General features: G+C 44.1%; 1 protein-coding gene, 1 pseudogene and 1 gene segment (V, D, J or C); 1 reads left to right on the top strand and 2 right to left on the bottom strand.

The window, feature by feature from the left end:
* Positions 1 to 3,208: 3,208 nt before the first annotated feature.
* LOC146261648 (inhibin alpha chain-like) overlaps positions 3,209 to 19,595 on the bottom strand; it is a 32,294-nt gene continuing 15,907 nt past the window's right edge. The window contains 1 exon segment of the mRNA XM_084668616.1: positions 3,209 to 3,661. Within this exon segment, the coding sequence (XP_084524742.1) occupies positions 3,209 to 3,661 (453 nt within the window).
* LOC146261651 (immunoglobulin kappa variable 2-29-like) lies at positions 6,873 to 9,497 on the bottom strand. The segment is given in 3 exon segments: positions 6,873 to 7,253; positions 9,048 to 9,287; positions 9,424 to 9,497. Coding segments are annotated over 3 exon segments (402 nt in total).
* LOC146261650 (Ig kappa-b4 chain C region pseudogene) lies at positions 10,765 to 12,079 on the top strand (annotated as a pseudogene). The gene is made up of 2 exons (XR_014724704.1): positions 10,765 to 10,822; positions 11,494 to 12,079. The product of XR_014724704.1 is annotated as an Ig kappa-b4 chain C region pseudogene (transcript).

Genomic DNA, 19,595 nt, shown 5'->3' with positions numbered 1-19,595 from the left:
CGGGATGATGAGAAGTTCTGTTTTGGCGAGGTTCACCTGGAGGTGGTGCTCGGTCATCCAGGCGGAGATGTCTGCGAGGCAGGCCTCAATACTAGCTGAGATCCCCGGATAGGTCGGGGGGAATGACAGGTACAGCTGCGTGTCGTCAGCATAGCAGTGGTAGGAGAAGCCATGGGAGGTGATGATTGGTCCAAGTGAGGTGGTTTACAGAGAGAAGAGGAGGGGTCCAAGGACGGAGCCCTGTGGGACACCACATGGAGTGATTGATGGCTAATTTTACTAATCCAAAATCTGCAAAGTGAAGAATTTAAAGATGAAGTTTAACTGGTTACGTAACGTCTGATAACCCTGGTTTGCAGAGCTGCACACTCAGTCATTTCAATGTGGGGACAGGCAGATATGGCGCGCGCCATAACCCCAACAGCAGAACATTATCCACATAACAACGAAGTGTACAACACCGTTACAGAATGTGTATTCACACACATACTTGATGCTGTATACCTTTACATTAGCGACAGTACCTCAGCTGTTAGCTGCAGAGCTAATTTTACAACCAGATTCTAAGGGTAGCAAGCTAGGTAACCATATAGTAAGCAACAAAATGATTAGTTGACTTACTTGTCCGAGGTTTGTAGCTGGACCAAGGAGTACTGATCCAGAATGTAATTTCAGCCGGTCAACAAGGCCAACTTTGTATTGGCTCAAGTTAAGGAAACAGTGGTGGCTGAAATGTTTGGCGCAGACATGCAAAACTTTGAGAGGTTGTGTCGGCGCATTTCCAGCGTAAACAAAATTAAGGTACTGATTGTGCAGAGACTCGGATGAAGGAACTAAAAAAATACTTTTGTTTTCATTTGTACATCCAAGCACTGAGCAACTGTTATGCTTTGTTTGCTCGCCATGATGTCTCGCCATGATGTCTCTCCAGGAAAAAACGATATCGCACTCGCCCTTGCACGGTCGTAGCTCAGTTTCTCATGGGCGGGCCAGAGTATCTGGGTGGGCAAAGTAGAGAGACGGGAGGTAACCTTCCTCCTTGTGACGTCACAAGGAGGAGATTTTCAAACAGAGCAATTGAGCCTTCTTTTTCTCAAAGATGGAGAAAAACACCCAGGGCTTGGTTTACACCTATCGACAATCCTAGCCACTGGGGCAGGGCTCCAGACTAACTTTTCTCTTGGTTGCACTGGTGCGCCTAACTTTTTTTGTTTAGGTGCACCAGCACAAAATGTAGGTGCACCCACATTTTTCCTTGCGTCGCCACAATTTCAAGGTCACCTTTTATCACGCTCCATATACATTCATATATATTATGTAAATGACCTTCAACAAGAATAAGGTGTAGGTAAATATTGGTTTTATTTGAAGCACAAGTAAACTGTATATAAAAATACAAATATTTTAAATGCTTCACTGAGCTGCCAAACTAAAACATTGCAAGCAAAATAAAACATTTCAAAGTGGAATGTGCTACTGTTTAAAAGTGCTTTCCTGAACTGAGACCTAACATTTAATGTCTCAAAGTCTTAAAGCGGGTCCCCCCTTTGTTGTCGCATGCCCTTCAGATAGCCAACACCTGTAATTTGTCGTAGCTCCAGGGGTTAGCTCCATGGCCCAGCTCCGTAACTCAGGGGTGGGCAATTCATTTTGACAAGGTGCCACATGAGAAACCTGAAATGTGTTGGAGGGCCGCATCAACAATAACTTGAACTTAATTCTGCTTACTATTAATTGTTCCCAATTGTAAAAAGCAGTAAAGTATATATTTTGATTAGCTGTTACTGGTTATCAGAAGAATAAGGATATTCTGTAAATATTTATAAAAATATTTTACATGTTGGTCAACTAGGAAAAGACAATCGTTTTGCATTATGTTTAAAATATGCAATTGATCAACTGTATACAAAAAGCAATACGTTTTTTTCAGTTCATTTTGTTCCATGACAGGAATCCAGTGGGCTTGAACAAGTGCATCAAAATCAGGTTTAATGTCTGAGGTGGATATGCGAAGGACAGCCGACAGGTAAGTTGATGATCAAGGTCTGCAATTTAACTAGCAAACCATCAGCCTGCGCCCACTGAAGTTGTCAAGTTCTTATTATGTCTGCATTAGTTTTTTTCTTTAGTCCCTTAGTGCCGATTCAAATTGTAAACCTTCAACACAGCGACCTGTTCTCCACAAATGAGAACACAGCTTTGAATTTCACCTCAGTGAACAGATACTTAAAAGTCCATGTCTTGTTAAAAAGGCTAACCAACAGTTAACTCTCCTGTCGGTGAGGTTGCACAGGCGCACATTTGTAAATTGCCTGATCACTTGTCTTTCAGGACTACATATTTACTACGCTCAACACATTTATTCATTTTTAATTTTTGATTTACCTCACGCGGGAGGGATTGGGACAGCCTATATATGGGCCAGTTGTGGCCCGCGGGCCGTACAATGCCCAGTTCTGCCATAACTGATTCTCTGGTGCTCAGGTCCTAATTTCAATCACACAGAACGGAACAGTGTAGGCCTACATGAATATCTGGACCACAGCCAAAGACAGCAAAGACCTTCCCCATCTCTGTCTCTGATTCCTGGAGAGGCAGCTGATGCGAGGAGGTTATGTGCGTCGGTGCGACCTAGGAACAATTTTAGTCACACCCGTACAAATGTACATCCTTGTTAAATAGTTTCTACCTTCCGTTAAAGATGCTGTAAAGTAGAACTGAAAATGATGTTCAAGTTCCTCACACCACAAAAGAATGTGTTAACTACCCATGCAAATTTGAATGGAAATAACCCCACAGACAGGTAGGGGGGGGGGGGGGGCTGAAGCTCCGCCCCCTCGAATGTATTGAATTTAGCAACAACAGCAACTCGAACTAAATCAATTGCATATATCAGAACAAACCTACCTGCAGTCTCTGAGTGTTTTATGTGTTAATTACTGGTACTTTGTCTTTGCTTACAGCTGAGTAACGGAATGCAACCGTCTGTGATCTGACATAGATAGGTGGCTGTGACGTAGATAGGTTGGGTTTTGCCCCGCCTATACAAAACCTGAGCCGTTCAATGTTCATTACCCAATTACCTAAACATACTGTGGTCCATAAATTGACATAAACTTGAAAGCTGAGGTGAGTGGGTGTAGGGGAGGTCTCTTCAGATCAGGTTTACAGCTCTCGCATATAACCCCCTAACCCCCCCCCCCCCCATCTAGATACAGCTACACTCCTCAGGTATGATGTTGGTGAGGGTCTCGTACTTGAAGGACAGGCCTCCCTCTAAAGTGGTGGTGAATCTCAGGGACTTCATGGTTCCTGGGACGGGGGCGCAACACTACTTAATCCCCAGCTTGGTGGTGGTCCGCTCCAAGGCCGTGCAGTTCCCCTTACAGTAGAAGAAGTTCAGAACCTTGGGGTAGACGATCCAGTTGTCCCAGCCCAGCTCCTCGAAGGTGATGTTGATCTCCATACGGCGGCAGTCGCTGTGCTCCTGATCCCCCTGTGAGGGGCGCTGCAGGCGGTCCAGGGTGGACGGGGACCAGGGGATGGTGACCCGGGCGCGGCGAGGGGAGCGGTCCGGCCCGCGGGGCTGGGTGTGGAGGTGGATGAACGGCGTTTTGTCGGGTTCCCCGGCCTCGCGGCAGTCGCAAACCAGGCAGCGCACCTGCAGGACAAAGGAGCTCTCTGCCGTCTGCTGCGGCCTTGAACGGACCCTCAGCCGCTTGGAGGAGCTTCTGGTCCGAGGTGAGGATGAAGAGAGGGGTGGAGGAGGAGGAGGAGTTGTAGGTGGATGCTGCTGCCTCCCCAGCGTAGAACCAGAACAGTGCAGAGGTAACCACAGCCTCCTGGCTGTTGATGGAGGGCTGGAAGTAATAAGTGAAGTGTCTGGAGGAGGGGTCCTCAGATGGAGGTTCTGCACGGTTGCAGGTCGAGTCTGAGAAGATAGGAGGGAAGGAAGGTGGAGAGATGAGAGACAGGAGAGAAAAGGAGGTCAGAGTAAAGAAAGAGAGAGATGGCGCTGTTGTGTTGTGTGTGCCTGCTCCCTTTTCTTAAAAGTCTGCCAGTGGCCCAATCACTTCTGTCACTGACTTTGACTGTCTGGAACTAAGCACCGCCTCTCTTTCGAAAGACTTTTACCTGCATCTTGTCCTCACCCCTTATGGCTTCACATGTTGTTGTAATCAGGCATTCGTCATACGTCTGTTTATCTTTGATAGTTGTTCAGTCATCTGTTGTGTTCTCCAGCAAAGTGGGAATTGGGAGGAAGAGAAAGATACACGTTTCAACAGAACGACAGAAAGAGAGAGAGACGAGAAAAAGAGAAAAGATGGATGGTCACAAAGTACAGATGGTGGGATTGAGGTTCGGGGGAAAGAAGTAGATGGTTCTAATTAGTGCCAGTAAGCAAGTTAGTATGGCAACTCACAGTTGGCCCTCCTTTAATCCTTTAATGTTATATTCAGTATGAGTTACCTGTTGTTCAGTAATACATTTTACATTTAGTCATTTAGCAGACGCTCTTATCCAGAGCGACTTACAGTAAGTACAGGGACATTCCCCCCGAGGCAAGTAGGGTGAAGTGCTTTGCCCAAGGACACAACGTAATTTGGCACGGCTGGGAATCGATCTGGCAACAGCAGGGGTGCTGGAGGTGTGGTGTGTACATCAGGGGTGGGGAACCTTTTTGGGGGTAGGGGGTGGGAACCTTTTTTCTGCCAAAAAAGCTTTTTTTCTCAGGGGTGGGGAACCTTTCTTCTGCCAAGGGCCATTTGGATATTTATAAAATCATTCGGGGGCCGGACAGAATTATCAACTTAAAAACATGCCTGCCATATGTGGTCAAACATTAAATTAACTCACCCCTAATATGATGGCTGGAACTGCTTCTCTTTGGTGAGGTTTGTGATGTTAGCTGGCAGGGCCGAATGCAGCCTGCTTTGACTGGGGGTCCAGTGAACAATTCTGGTGGGTATCATGATTGTGGAAAGGGATCGTATACATTTTTATATTACTACCATTTTTGAGAATGCTTATCGATCCGAGTGTTAATCAGGTGCGGAGCCTGATGTTGTAAACATTCGCCCAAACCAACTACATATTCTGGGTTTGATTTGATGCTAGAAAGGAAATTCCACACGTAATGCAAGCTCCCAGAGTGCACAAGCAACATTGTTTTTTTTTGTCTGTTTTTGGAGAGATAATGAGTTCAGTAAGATTCCATAAAAAATATCTTACCCTTGGAGAGCATGGCCAGTAGTACAATGGACAGGAAGCTGAAAGACATGGCTGTCTCGAGGTTCTGATCCAGTGACTGACGAGCATTGGACAGGCATGGCTATAAACACTGCTGACTGCACAAACAACACACCCTCTATATGCACATGTTCCAGAGAGTCTACTTCAACTTTTGAGTCTGGTGTGGAGTCTCTGGTACCTTCTCCCAGATGGCAGGAGGCTGAACAGGGTGTGGGAGGAATAGGTTGCTTCAGCTTCATGCTGATTGCTATAGGGTGAAACAGGTGTTGTAGATGTCCGAGAGTGGGGGGGGGGGGGGGGGAATGGGGCACCAGTGATCCTGCTGGCTGCATTCACTATACACTGCAGGGTCTTCCTGTTGCATGCTTTAGTGCCATACAGTGATGCAGCTGGTCAGGATGCTTTCAATGGTGCCCCGGTAGAATGTGCACATGATACTGGAGGTGCCGGGGCTCTCGCTCTCTTCAGTTTGTGGATGAAGTAAAGTCGTTGGTGATCCTTCCTAGCTAGTGATGTGGTGTCGGTTGTCCAGGGGAGTTCCTCAGTGGTGTGCTCTCCCAGAAATGTTGCACTGCTGACCCTTTTGACAGCAGTGCAGTTGATGATCAATGGTGGGTGCTTGGCGGTACCTCTCCTTCGTTTTCTCCACATAAAGAGAGAGGTTGTTATTCTTACACCACTTGGCCAGAAGGCTCACCTCCTTCCTGTAGTTTGTCTCATAGTTGTTGCTAATGAGTCCCACTACAGTTATGTCATCTGTAAACTTGATGAGGTGATTGTGGCTGTACCTCGGCACGCAGTCATGTGTCAGCTGGGTGAAGAGCTGGGGGCTGAGCACACATCCTTGGTGGACCTCAGTGGTCAGCATGATGATGCTGGATGTTTTGGTGCCAACCCCTTCACTTCTCTCAGTGAAAAAGTCCAGCAGCCATATGTTCACTCCAAGCCGGTCCAGTTTCCAGATTAGCTGCTGAGGGATGATGGTGTTGAATGCTGAACGAAAATGTATGCACAGCATTCTCACATACGACCCCTTAAGGTCCAGGTGTGTGGGGCTGGGTGGAGGGCAGATGATGTTGCATCATCAGTGGAGCAGTTTGTCCCATATGCAAATTGAAGAGGGTCCAGGCAGGGTGGGAGGATGGATTTGATGTGCAGCATGACGAGCCGCTCAAAGCACTTCATGATAATGGAGGTCAGTGCAACAGGGCAGTAGTCATTGAAGCATGATGGAGGTGACTTCTTTGGCACAGTAATAATGTTGGTGGCTTTGAAGCACGTGGTAACAACAACCTGACTCTGAGAGGTGTTGAAGATGTCTGTGAGGACATCTTTGAGCTCCTCTGCACAGTCCTTCAGTACACAACCAGGTATGTTGTCTGGACCAGCTGAAGTGTGTGGGGATGCCAGATTTGAGGTTTGAGTGAAACAGATGACAGAGGCAGAAAGGTAGATGATCATGACAGGGATGATAATTAAGAAGGCTGACTAGGATGATTGTGGTATTTTTAGAACACGTTATACTTTTTAAAATACTGTTCAGTACTTTTTCAGTGTCAGGGATGTTGATCAGCCTAATGAACACTAGTAAGTCTGAATGAATGAGCTAGTGAAGACATGTTTTAAACAAATATATAAAGATGATGTTTTGTTCTTGAGTCATTTCGTATTTAAACATTATGAGCTAAAAGGTTTTTAGGACTGCTTTGACATGAGGGTGGGATGGTTGACATATGAACATCACTGATATATTCAGCTCAGTGTGACAAAGGCCAGTCAGTGTTCCATGTCACTGTCTCTTCCCTCTCAGCACCTGCAGTAGGTCTCAGCTGTAGCAGTGCAGTCACTGTGCAGTCTGACTGAGGGAGGTTTTTGTACGGCTCTGTATCACTGTGTGAACACGTACACACTGTTAGGGTAGTGGAAACTCTGACAGTAGTAATCTCCTGCATCTTCAGCCTGGACTCCACTGATGGTCAGAGTGAAGTCACTATGTGAGCCTGTACCACTGAATCTAGATGAAGTCCCAGACTGAAGTGTTGTAGAGTAGTAAATGAGGAGTTTAGGAGCTTCTCCAGGTCTCTGGAGGTACCAGGCTAAATGGGGAGTAGAGCCTCCTGCACCATACACATCACTGCTGGTTTTACACTGCAGAGAGACTGTCTGACCTGGGAGAACAGCTTTCACTGCAGGAGTCTGAGTCACAGTGATCTGTCCTCTGGACTCTGGGTGTGAAAAGAGAAACAAAACATACATATAGCAAAAAACAGTTAACATCAGAGGTAATTCTGAAATTGATCAAATTCTGTATCTCTTACATGAAAGAACTCTCTTACCCTGTATGTAGACAGCTAGAGTCCAGATGAAGATGGTGATCAGAGTCATGGTTGTTGTGGGTTCTGTTGTCATGAAGGAGAAGCTCTCAGTCAGGAGGTGTTAAACTCACAGGACTATAAACACTCCCAGACCACTGAAGCATGTGCTGCCTATGCAAAGTGTCCTCTCTGTACAGTCAGACGTTTTTGGACTCACAGAGAAACTGTATTTGAAGAAATGTGTGAACTGAGGCTTGATGTCTTAAAAACCACAGTCTCTGTCACCCTCTAGTGGTCGGTGTGGGTACTTCAGTGTGTGAGTTTGTCCAGAACACTGTAACTCAGACTCCTGCAGTGAAAGCTGTTCTCCTTTAAATCATTAAATCAATGTCTCAAAGACTCCTTATACCACACTCCACAAATTAATGTAGAACAAGTATTTAGTGTTTTGATTGGTGCTGTACCTCGACACGCATTCATGTGTCAGCAGGGCAGTGGTAAAAGTAAGCCGGTACTGGCCGGTACGCTGTACCGGGAAGAAATTTCGACACACGCACAGGCCCGTCGCGACGAGGCAAGCAAAACAATCAATTGCTTGTGGCGCCGAGCTGGCTTGGGGCCCCAAGACAACGACTGGTTAAGAATAAAATGCAACAAGCGCCCCTTTGATAGTCAAAGCAGTAAAGTGCAATGACACTGTTATCGGGATCCCCCTCAAGGGGACCTTCTCATGTTTTCAGAGGCAGAAAGGTGGTTGATTGTTATAGTGTGGATGATGGTGATTAGGAAGGCTGACTATGATGATTGTGGTAGTTCTTTAATTACTGTCCAGTAATCTTTCACTATAAAGGATGTTGATCAGCCTGATGAATGTATAAGTCTCTGATGAACACTTGGTGTGAATGACAGTCAGTGAAGACATGTTTCAAACATATATATAAAGTTAATGTTTTGTTCTTCAATAAGTCATTTTCAATCTAAACGTTATGAGCTGAAATGTTTTCAAGAATGCTTTGACATGAAGATGGTTGACATATTGGCATCACTGATATATTCAGCTCAGTGTAACAAAGGCCAGTCAGACAGTTCCATGTCACTGTCTTTTCCATTACATTCAATTTACATTTAGCAGACGCTCTTATCCAGAGCGACTTAAGTACAGGGACATTGCCCCCGAGGCAAGTAGGGTGAAGTGCCTTGCCCAAGGACACAATATCATGTGGCACGGCAGGGAATCGATCCGGCAACCCTCTGATTACTAGCCCAACTCCCTCACCGCTCAGCCCTCTTCCCCCTCAGCACCTGCAGTAGGTCTCAGCTGTAGCAGTGCAGTTGCGTGCAGTCTGACTGATGGAGGTTTTTGTACGGCTCTGTATCACTGTGTGAACACGTACACACTGTTTGGTTTGTGTAAACTCTGACAGTAGTAATCTCCTGCATCTTCAGCCTGGACTCCACTGATGGTCAGAGTAAAGTCACTCCCAGATCCACTGCCACTGAATCTAGATGGAGTCCCAGACTGAAGTGTTGTAGCAATGTAAATGAGGAGTTTAGGAGCTTCTCCAGGTCTCTGGAGGTACCAGGATAGACACGGTTTACCTGAACTATAACATCCTGTCAATACATCACTGCTGGTTTTACACTGCACAGAGACTGTCTGTCCTGGGAGAACAGCTTTCACTACAGGAGTCTGAGTCACAGTGATCTGTCCTCTGGACTCTGCAAAAGAGACAATATAGAGCTTGTTAAACACAATGTTGATCATGACAACATTTTGATTTTGAAAATACATTCATCTGACTCACATGTATAGTATACTTAAACACCTTTGTTAGTAATGTCATTGACTTCTTACCCTGAATGAAAAGAGTTAGGATCCACACAACGCTGATAATCAAAGACATGGTTGTTGTGGGTTCTGATGATATGAAGAACAGCTCTCAGTCATGAAGCGTTAAACTCACATATAAACACTCCCAGACTACTGAAGCTCATACATTCAGTATGCAAATAAGTCCAGTATCTATTTCAGTTACTGGGGATGTTCCCTGGAGATCTGAACATAATTATGTCCTTCTCCACAATGGTGTGAAGTATGTCTATATGGATATTAAATGTAACAATGAAAACATTTTTACAAATTCATATCTTTGAATAAGAATAAAAAGAGTGTTTTGTAATTCATGTCTAATGTATTGTCAGTGGATCATTCCTAAATGTTTTGAGAAGTTGAAGGACAGTCAGACATTCATGATGTCAATAACGTTCTGTCTAAAACATTGTTGACTATAAGCAGAGGTCATCTTCCACATGTGGGGATGTCTGCTATCAGCAGCCTGTTCACTCATGCTTGGACTAAGTTCCTCAAATCAGTCAGTGAACACTTGTGTCGACTACAGCTGCTGGGATTCTCTGCTAGTAGAGTCTGTCCTCTGTGACTTCACCCCCACTGTGAAGTCTGGGATCAGCATGTAGAATAAAGGAATATACAACATGGATCACTGTTCTAGCTACTCTCTAGGCTGTGGACAATATGGAGGAATACTAACAGTGGATCTAAGGCTGGAGACTGGCTCTTCTGTTGTCATGGACTCTGATGAGTACGACACATGAGAGGTTCACCAGAGTAGGTCCTGAAACATGGAGTAGGAATACAAGAAAGACCCAACTCACATGATGTTGGAGACAGAACCTCAGCTGCTGTTGAAGAGAGTGTAGTGCAGGATTGTGTAGTATGCTGTAGTACAGTGCAGTGTTTTCTGAGTCCAGGTTGTAGCAGACAGCAGCTGTATGCTCTGGTAGAGCTGCAGCATCACAACACACAGAGGTTTTTGTACGGCGACTTAACCAGAGTCAATCACTGTGGTGGACTTTTGGTGGAGGCACCAGACTGGATGTTGGAAGTAAGTATCTGAAAAAGATTCAATCTTCTCTTTGTTTGATTTAAAATATCTTTATATCAACTGTCACTTCTCAGATAAAAAAAAACGAACAATTAGGACAATTCTGAATCTTTGCGTTTCAGAATTTTTCATTGAAAATAAACATAAAACTCAAAGGTTTTTTCCTTACTCACTAAAGTAGCTATTAAAATGAATCACCCTGGAAGTATTCTTGCTTTTTAAACAACTTAACTAAAGTCTAAAGAAGCTGTGAAGTCAGCAGCAATAGGAGGGAGGTTTTTGTACGGGCAGTGATAGGGATTGTATCACTGTGGTGCACATTTGGTGGAGGTACCAGACTGGATGTTGGAAGTAAGTGAAAAACGTTACTTACATGGATGTAACTTTTTGAGTGTCTGGTTTTTTATAGACCTGTCAAGGTTATTATTTTTTTCAGTGTTCACTTCTATTTACTAAAATAAAATAAAAATACCAGCATGGGTAGACCATTACAACCTTAGAGATTTTTTTTTCTTCATTGATCTACTTTCTGTGGAATTGTTTAAATAGCTTGATTAGAAAGTTTGTGTTCTTGCTTCATGTTAAAACCGTTTGTTCATGGGTGGATTTTTTAATCATCCAACATGATTTGACATGTGATTTTTGTATATGTAAGCCCTTCCATTTTTATATCCATACTTGTGTTAATATCTATTTTGTCTATTCATGAAGTACACTTTAGATTTTGACATTTTGCCAGGCTCAATTTATTTAATCCCATACCTGTAATGACCATAGTCATTTCCTGAAAGAACCCCTTAATTTGTTTTCTCATATATCAATATACTAACTCATGTTCAATGTAATTAATCAGTTTGATAACACTATGAAAACGTATTGAAGTTTTCAAATGAATTATAAGGTGTCAACGCTAAGAGGTTTGAGTCGTTGGTTGAAATAGCAGAAGTCCATCTCTGCCATCAAAGACAATCTCTTAAACTGCTGTGTAGTTGTGGAATCTGACATATTGTGTTTGTCTCCAGGTAACCGTGCCCCCACCCTGACGGTGCTGCCCCCCTCCAGTGAGGAACTGTCCAGTAAGAGTACGGCCACGCTGATGTGTCTGGCCAACCAGGGCTTCCCCTCAGACTGGACCCTCACCTGGAAGGTGGACGGGAGCAGCAAGAAGAGCCAGGAGGCCAGCAGGGGGCTCCTGGAGAAGGACGGCCAGTACAGCTGGAGCAGCACCCTGACTCTCACTGCCCAGGAGTGGGCCAGGGTGCTGGAGGTGACCTGTGAGGCCCACCAGAGCTCCCAGCCTACGGTCACTCACACCCTGAAGAGAGAGCAGTGTTCTGAGTAGCCCCAGGCTCACACAGCCCTGTGGAGAGGGGCTGCTTCCTCTGCTGGGACTCTGTTCTGTGCTCAGCCATTCTCTGTCCCCCTGAAGGCTCACATGCAGACTAACAGGGAGCTTTGCTAGAGTCCACGTGTCTCTGCTGTTTGTAGACTGAGGTTTATCAGTGCTGAAGTTGATGTGTTCCGCTGTCACCATTCACTCTGTTAGTTGGCTTTGCTTTGTTGCTGGAATGTTGTTATTCTATTGGAAAATAAAGATTTCTTGTTGAACTTGAGACTGCTGAATTTTGACTTTAGTCATACGAATATTGATTGCAGTAATCAAAGAATGGGATTGTACATTGAAGATATCTCATTACAACATGCTATTGTTGTCAGATAAAGGAAGTAATACAAAAAATGATTATCAACCACTACTGTTTCACTGAAACGACAACTGTAACTGAATGTAGATATTATCCAGACCAAACTTCAGTCAGCTTCCATTCATCACTTAAATGTATCTGTCATCACGACACAACATATAGCCGGAGAGCTTACCTTTTACCACCAGGATAACATGAGATTGTGGTGTTCACCCATTATGGACAGACTCAACCAAATCTGATTCAGTCTGAATAACATTTGATTTCATTTATTAAAGACATGATTTAATTCTGCAGTGAGACAAAGGGTCCTTAGTCTGTAGGACCCATATAATCTTATAATTAAGTGATAATATTTCTTAATCTCCTGGGACCAGGTGTGCATCTGGTGACAGTGCTGCTCTATTCTGAGAGTAGCAGAACCAGCCACCCTGACTATGCAAATCTCAGTTTCACTCCCACAGCTTCAATCTGCAGTTGAACAGTTGAGTCTAAAATACCCCGGCCTGGGCCAGGTGTGAGGGTGGCTGGTTTCATTACTAGAGGGGGAGATGACGGGGGCTTGTGAGTCATCTAACTCCTGTCTGAGATGAATGTAACACAGGAATGGAAGTGGTGACTTCCTCTCAAGTCTTCATGTCAGAGTTCTGACAAGGACCATGTAATCACATAGTTTATGACTGGTTAATATGATGACAGAGTTTGTTGAAGTGTGTGGTGATAATTAAGAAGGCTGACTAGGATGATTGTGGTATTTAACATGTTGTACCTTTTAAATTACTGTACAGTAATTATTCAGTATCAGGGATGTTGACCAGCCTGATGAATGTATAACAGTCTCTGATGAACACTAAGTCTGAATGAGAGAGTCAGTGGAGACATGTTTTATCGAAACATATACAAAGATAATGTTTTGTACTTCTTTAAGTGTTTTCATATCGAAACGTCATGAGCCTAAACATTTTCAGGACTGCTTCAACATGAGGGTGGGTTGGTTGACATATGACTGTAGTATCCGTTAACTACATCTGTTTATCTTAGTTACTATGCTGTTGCTAAGCAGTAATGTTTTACGGCAGTGTTATGTTACGACACCAAATAGGAAATGCACCTGCGCACTATTTGCGGGGTTATAGTGTTCACGGGGTTTTGTGGTTTGACTAAACAACACAAACTGTACTCCCGTCTCCTGCCTAGTTATTTACACAAATACTATAATGCGTATGGAGGGATTTATGGGAGCAGGTAAGAGGAGTGGGAGAGCAGGGAGAGAGTTCAGCATCCTGACAACCTGATGTGTGAAGCTGTTCAGCGGTCAGGTGGAGCTGGCCCGGAGGCTCCGCTACCTTCTCCCAGATGGCAGGAGGCTGAACAGGGTGTGGGAGGGATGGGGTGCATCAGCAGTGATGCTGATTGCTAGAGGGTGAGACGGGTGTTGTAGATGTCCGAGAGTGGGGGTGTGGGATATGGGAGCAGTGTGTTCCATATGCAAATTGAAGAACGTCCAGGCAGGGTGGGAGGATGGATTTGATGAGTTGCATGACTAGCCTCTCAGAGCACTTCATGGTAATGGAGGTCAGTGCAACCACCATTTCACTGACCTCCTGGTCATTGAAGCATGATGGAGGTGACTTCTTTGTCACAGTAATAATGTTGGTGGCTTTGAAGCATGTGGTAACAACAACCTGACTCTGAGAGGTGTTGAAGATGTCTGTGAGGACATCTTTGAGCTCCTCTGCACAGTCCTTCAATACACAACCAGGTATGTTGTCTGGACCAGCTGACTTGCGGGCATCGAGCGTGGAGAGAGATCTTTTCACGCTGGCTGTAGACAGACAAACAATTTGGTGTGTTGTCTTGTGCTTCAAAGCGACCAAAGAAGTTATTGAGGTTGTTTAGTGATATTATTGGGTCTGTGGTGGAGATTTGTAGTCTGTGATGGCCTGGATACCCTACAACAAACTGTTTCTCTGAAATGTCTGGTCATCATTTTAGCATATTGCTGTTTGGCCTTCCTGATGCCACGGGACGTTTCCTGTCAGTCATAACTTCGGGTTAGCCCGGGCGATGATGGTTTTGTCGTGTGTGACATCATCAGTGTTCTTGGTGATGAATGCAGTGACGGTCTCTGTGTACTCCTGGATGTCTGCGTGTTCATTGTAAGTGGCTACCTGCTTAAACATATTCCAGTCTGTGGTGTCAAAACACACACGTACCTGCTTCTGAAGCAGTTTGATGACTTTCACCTGTAGTCTGAGAGCCGGTTTCAGCATGATGGCGAAGTTGTCAGAGATACTAAGGTGAGGGAGGGAGGAAGCCTTTGGGGGATTTGTACCAAATCAACATGCTTCCATGATCTGGGAATCACAGTTTTTAGGTCTGCATGACTGACATCAAACCTCGGATTGAAGAGGAACAATTCGGGTTCCGTTCTGGTTGTGGAATGATGGATCAGCTCTTCACTCAGGAGGGGGCCTGGGAGTATGCCCATCCGGTCCGTGTTTTGTGGATCTGGAGAAGGGCAATCCAATCCCTGCCCAAGTCCAGTGGCAGATAGTGTCAGGTTGTGAGGTGGGGTAGGACCCAAATGCACGAGAGTACCAAGGCATTGCGAGGAACACAGGTTTATTCTCAAAACGGGCCACAGAAGGGTACTCACACGACAAGGGTAACGCTAGGACAAAGACTGGACACAAAACAGGAACCTAAATACACAGAAACAAACAAGACACAGGTGAACACAATGAAACTAACGAGAACTGAACGAGACACAGATGACGACAATGACAGGGAAACACTAGGGCAGGGCAAAACCAAAAACAATAGGGGGGCACGGCTGTGGCCGTGACAGATAGAAAGGCCATTACTCTCATGAAAACACTAGTGTTGTAACTTGGTGGTGCATGATTGATGGTCTGATGCTACCGTGAGTGAATAATAGTGACTAGACTCCCTGCAGTGCATCCTGTTGAACTAGTCATCATTCATGAGGTGCTGATAAGGATTAGGATCATTCTTCACTTTGATGACTGTAGGGAAGTTTGTTTAGAGATCTGGCTATGGAGCTGTATCTGAACAAATGGACGAGGCAAAGAGTTTATATTTACTACTTTGAATTGATAAGGTGTGCATTTAGTAAATGTATGAATATTTACCCCTCTCAGCTAGATACTAGACTATGAAGTACCAATGTTGATCACAAGTCACCTAATCAGTTGAATCAAAATTTCCCTGAACTGGGCCAGGTGTGAGGGGGGCTGGTTTCATTACAATGTGGAAAGTGGAGGGGGCTCTAACTCCTGTCTGAGATGAATGTAACACAGGAATGGAAGTGGTGACTTCCTGTTAAGTCTTCATGTCAGAGTACTGACAAGAACCATGTGATCAGATGTCAAAAAACACTAAAGAGTTTATGACTGGTTAATATGATGACAGAGTTTGGATTAGTGTGTGGTGAGGCCGGATTTAAGATTTCAGTGAGACAGATGACAGAGGCACAAAGGTAGTTGATCATGATAGGGAGGATGATGATAATTTGGAAGGCTGACTAGGATGATTGTGGTAGTTTAAAACATGTTACATTTAGCAGACGCTCTTATCCAGAGCGACTTACAGTAAGTACAGGGAAATTCCTCCGAGGCAAGTAGGGTCAAGTGCCTTTCCCAAGGACACACCGTCATTTGGCACGGCCGGGAATCGAATCGGCAACTTTCTGATTGGTAGCCCGATTCCCTAACTGCTCAGTCATCTGACCCCCGTAAATGTTACACTTCTTAAATGACTGTCCATTAATTTTTATATATGTAATTTGATAGTATGTACAACTTAACATGCTGAACTGTTTTAAAGACTGCTTTGACATGAGGGTGGGATGGTTGACATAATGAGCATTACTGATATATTCAGCTCAGTGTGACAAAGGCCAGTCAGTGTTCCATGTCACTGTCTCTTCCCCCTTAGTACCTGCAGTAGGTCTCAGCTGTAGCAGTGCAGTCACTGTGCAGTCTGACTGAGGGAGGTTTTTGTACGGCTCTGTATCACTGTGTGAACACATGGACACTGTTCGGGTTGTGGAAACTCTGACAGTAGTAATCTCCTGCATCTTCAGCCTGGACTCTACTGATGGTCAGAGTGAAGTCACTCCCAGATCCACTGCCACTGAATCTAGATGCAGTCCCAGTGTGGAGCGTTTTAACAGTGTGGATCAGGAGACTGGGTTGTTCTCCAGGTTTCTGGAGGTACCACGCTAGACACTGGTGACCCCATGATTGACCATTGTAACAATCTCCATACACATTACTGCTGGTTTTACACTGCAGAGAGACAGACTGTCCTGGGAGAACAGCTTTCACTGCAGGAGTCTGAGTCACAGTGATCTGTCCTCTGGACTCTATGGGTGAAAAGAGAACTTTATTACCATACAAAAGCATCTATCTTAACTCAATTAACAGGAGAACATAATTTAGCCATCCGTCGTTTGAGCTGTTTGAATAAATTGTGTTTCATAGAACTCTCTTATCCTGTATGTAGACAGCTAGAGTCCAGATGAAGATGGTGATCAGAGTCATGGTTGTTGTGGGTTCTGTTGTCATGAAGGAGAAGCTCTCAGTCAGGAGGTGTTAAACTCACAGGACTATAAACACTCCCAGACCACTGAAGCATGTGCTGCCTATGCAAAGTGTCCTCTCTGTACAGACAGACTTTTTTGGACCCACAGAGAAACTGTAGTTGAAGAAATGTGTGAACTGAGGCTTGATGCTGTGTCTCAATAATGACAGTCTCTGTCACCCTCTAGTGGCCAGTATTGGTACTTCAGTGTGTGAGTGGGGCCACAACTCTGTAACTCAGACTCCTGCAGTGAAAGCTGTTCTCCTTTAAATCATTAAATTAATGTATCAAAGACTCCTTCTACCACACTCCACAAATGACTGTAGAACAAGTATAAGTGTTTACAGTTTCCACTATTGACAGTGACAAGGGGACTCGAGCAAAGCTTCCTGTTAGTCTTCATTAGAGGTGGGGAACTTTTTTCTGCCAAGGGCCATTTGGATATTATAGAATCATTCAGGGGCCGTACAGAATTATCAACTTAAAAATATGCCTGCCATATGTGGTCAAACATTTAATTAACTCACCCCTAATATGATGGCTGGAACTGCTTCTCTTTGGTGAGGTTTGTGGACCCACAGAGAAACTGTAGTTTAAGAGACTGGTGCATAGTGCCCGTGATAAAATTTGTGTCACAAACATACAGACGCTTGGAATTATAGATCAGGCTCAAACACTCATTATACCACAAACACACACCACTCATTATATCACAAATGCAAACACTCATTATGCCATGTATTCCACAAATGAATATAGAACAAGCATGGGCGTCAGCAGCATTTTGAAAGTGGAGGACACACATTTTATTATGCATGGGCAGCATACTAATATGGAGAGAAGGACGTGTCTCTTGTCTCATTAGATAACATCCTGAGGGTATAAGCTTTCAGAGGATATATGGTTTTAATGGTTGAATCAGTTTTGCCTTCATGTTACAGACTAACATAGTAGTAAATAAATGCACGAATTGCCAAAATCACAAGCTGAGCAACCTTGTTAAATTTGGAAGACAATTCTGAAAAAGGGGTTTTCTTTCTTTTCCAGTCGTTAGAAAAACTAGCTTGTTAGCTAAGGTTATCTCCAGATTAGCTCACGGTTGTTATGGGAATAAAAAAAAACAATTTCTTTTGTAGCTACTTGGAAAAAACATCCTTGTCATCTCTTTCTGCCTGAAACAGACGCCTAGGTCTGAACACGGCCAAAAGCACAACATATTTCAGACCCAGATTAAGAAATCAACAAATGCTCTTCCACTTGTTATGGGTAAATACCCAGAACCTGTTCAAGGATATATATAATATCTATATTAGACATTCTCTGGTGCATCTGTGGGGGTAGCTGCAACGTAATCTTGTGACGTTGCTAGTCCGTAACCGTGAATGTAACCGAACAAGAATGTAAACATAGACTTTGGAAGAAATTTAGATTTCCTGTGTGCTTACATTATTCACTAATCAAGAGAACTAGTCATTGGATACTAATTAGTAGGTTCTCATGTAAGCTTGCTATCAATAAGAGTAGAACGTGTCTGTGTCAGGGTTAATAGATGTTTGAGATCAGGAGAAAGTACTGGCTAAATGGTCCTTGTCATGACTTCAAGGACAGCTCCAACTATGAACTCTCTAGTCTGAGTGCTCATGTGTGGGGAGCTGTGAATCTCTTTCTCTGAGACTGTTGTAACGTCATTACTGCCTGACTGTCACTATCTATGTTTACATTCTTGTGCCCTATAAAAGATGGTCCACCGGCCTTCAGGGCTGAGAGAGATATGATTGAGACCTTAGCCTGGTGTTGTGTTGTCATTTATTGTCAGAGGTCTGGTTTTCTCTCCAATCTGCAGATTGATAAAAACTTATTAAAATCCATAACTCAACTGAACTTAGTCACTCCGTTTATGAAGAGACGGACAAAACACTTTCTTCATCATCACCCCCCCCCTCACACACACACACACGCAAAAAATCCTTTCTTACTCCCCCGTGTTTTGACTTGGTGTTTGGGTGATTTCGGGACTATCTCCTCCCTGAGGGCAGGGGAGTGAGAGAGCGAGATCTCTGTTATTGTTATATCGCCCAGTGGAGATGAGAGGTGACCTTTACCTGTTTGGTGGTGTTAGAATGAAACGTATCACTGTCTGAGGTTCTATGGGATCAGAAAGCTATACACACACACACACACGCACAGACACACACACGCACACACATGCACACACACAAACACAACATGTGCAAGATAACCCCTCAGTACTCACAGGTGGTCCTACAGGTCCAGGGGGGCCACTCTCTCACAACACACACACACACACACACACTAACACACAAACGCTCTCACACACTGTTATTGTTGCTGTCTGTTACATTAATTTTCTTACAGAACAGAGTGTTGTCTGATAAAGTGATTCAATAACAGTACAGAATACTGTCTAATATAGTAGTTGTAGAACATCATGGAATATTGTCTGATACAGAGGTTCTCTTTCAGTACAGAACACTCTGATATAATAACAGACAGTATAGATTGTCCAAGAAGATGACGGGGTGTGTATTCATTATTTAGGTCTGATAAGAGCCCTTTTCCTATTGTTGGAAATGTGATCATGTATCCATGTATTTAAACCCATCTATGTTGAAATTCTGAAAATGGTCACTTTGCAATGCAGAGGTGGACCAAGTACACAGCTCCATGACTCCATGACGATACTGATCAAAATGACAACAATTGAAAGTTGAACTAAATGAATGTGTAGTAGATACTTTAAGATTTAACATATTCATTTATCAGGTGCTTTAATCCCAAGTGTTCATCCTAAT

The sequence above is a fragment of the Hypomesus nipponensis genome, chromosome 12 (assembly GCF_054491055.1).
Source record: "Hypomesus nipponensis isolate SF chromosome 12, ASM5449105v1, whole genome shotgun sequence".
NCBI lineage: Eukaryota > Metazoa > Chordata > Actinopteri > Osmeriformes > Osmeridae > Hypomesus > Hypomesus nipponensis.
Note: the sequence above shows the minus strand (reverse complement) of the source record. Positions and strands in the feature narration are given on the sequence as shown.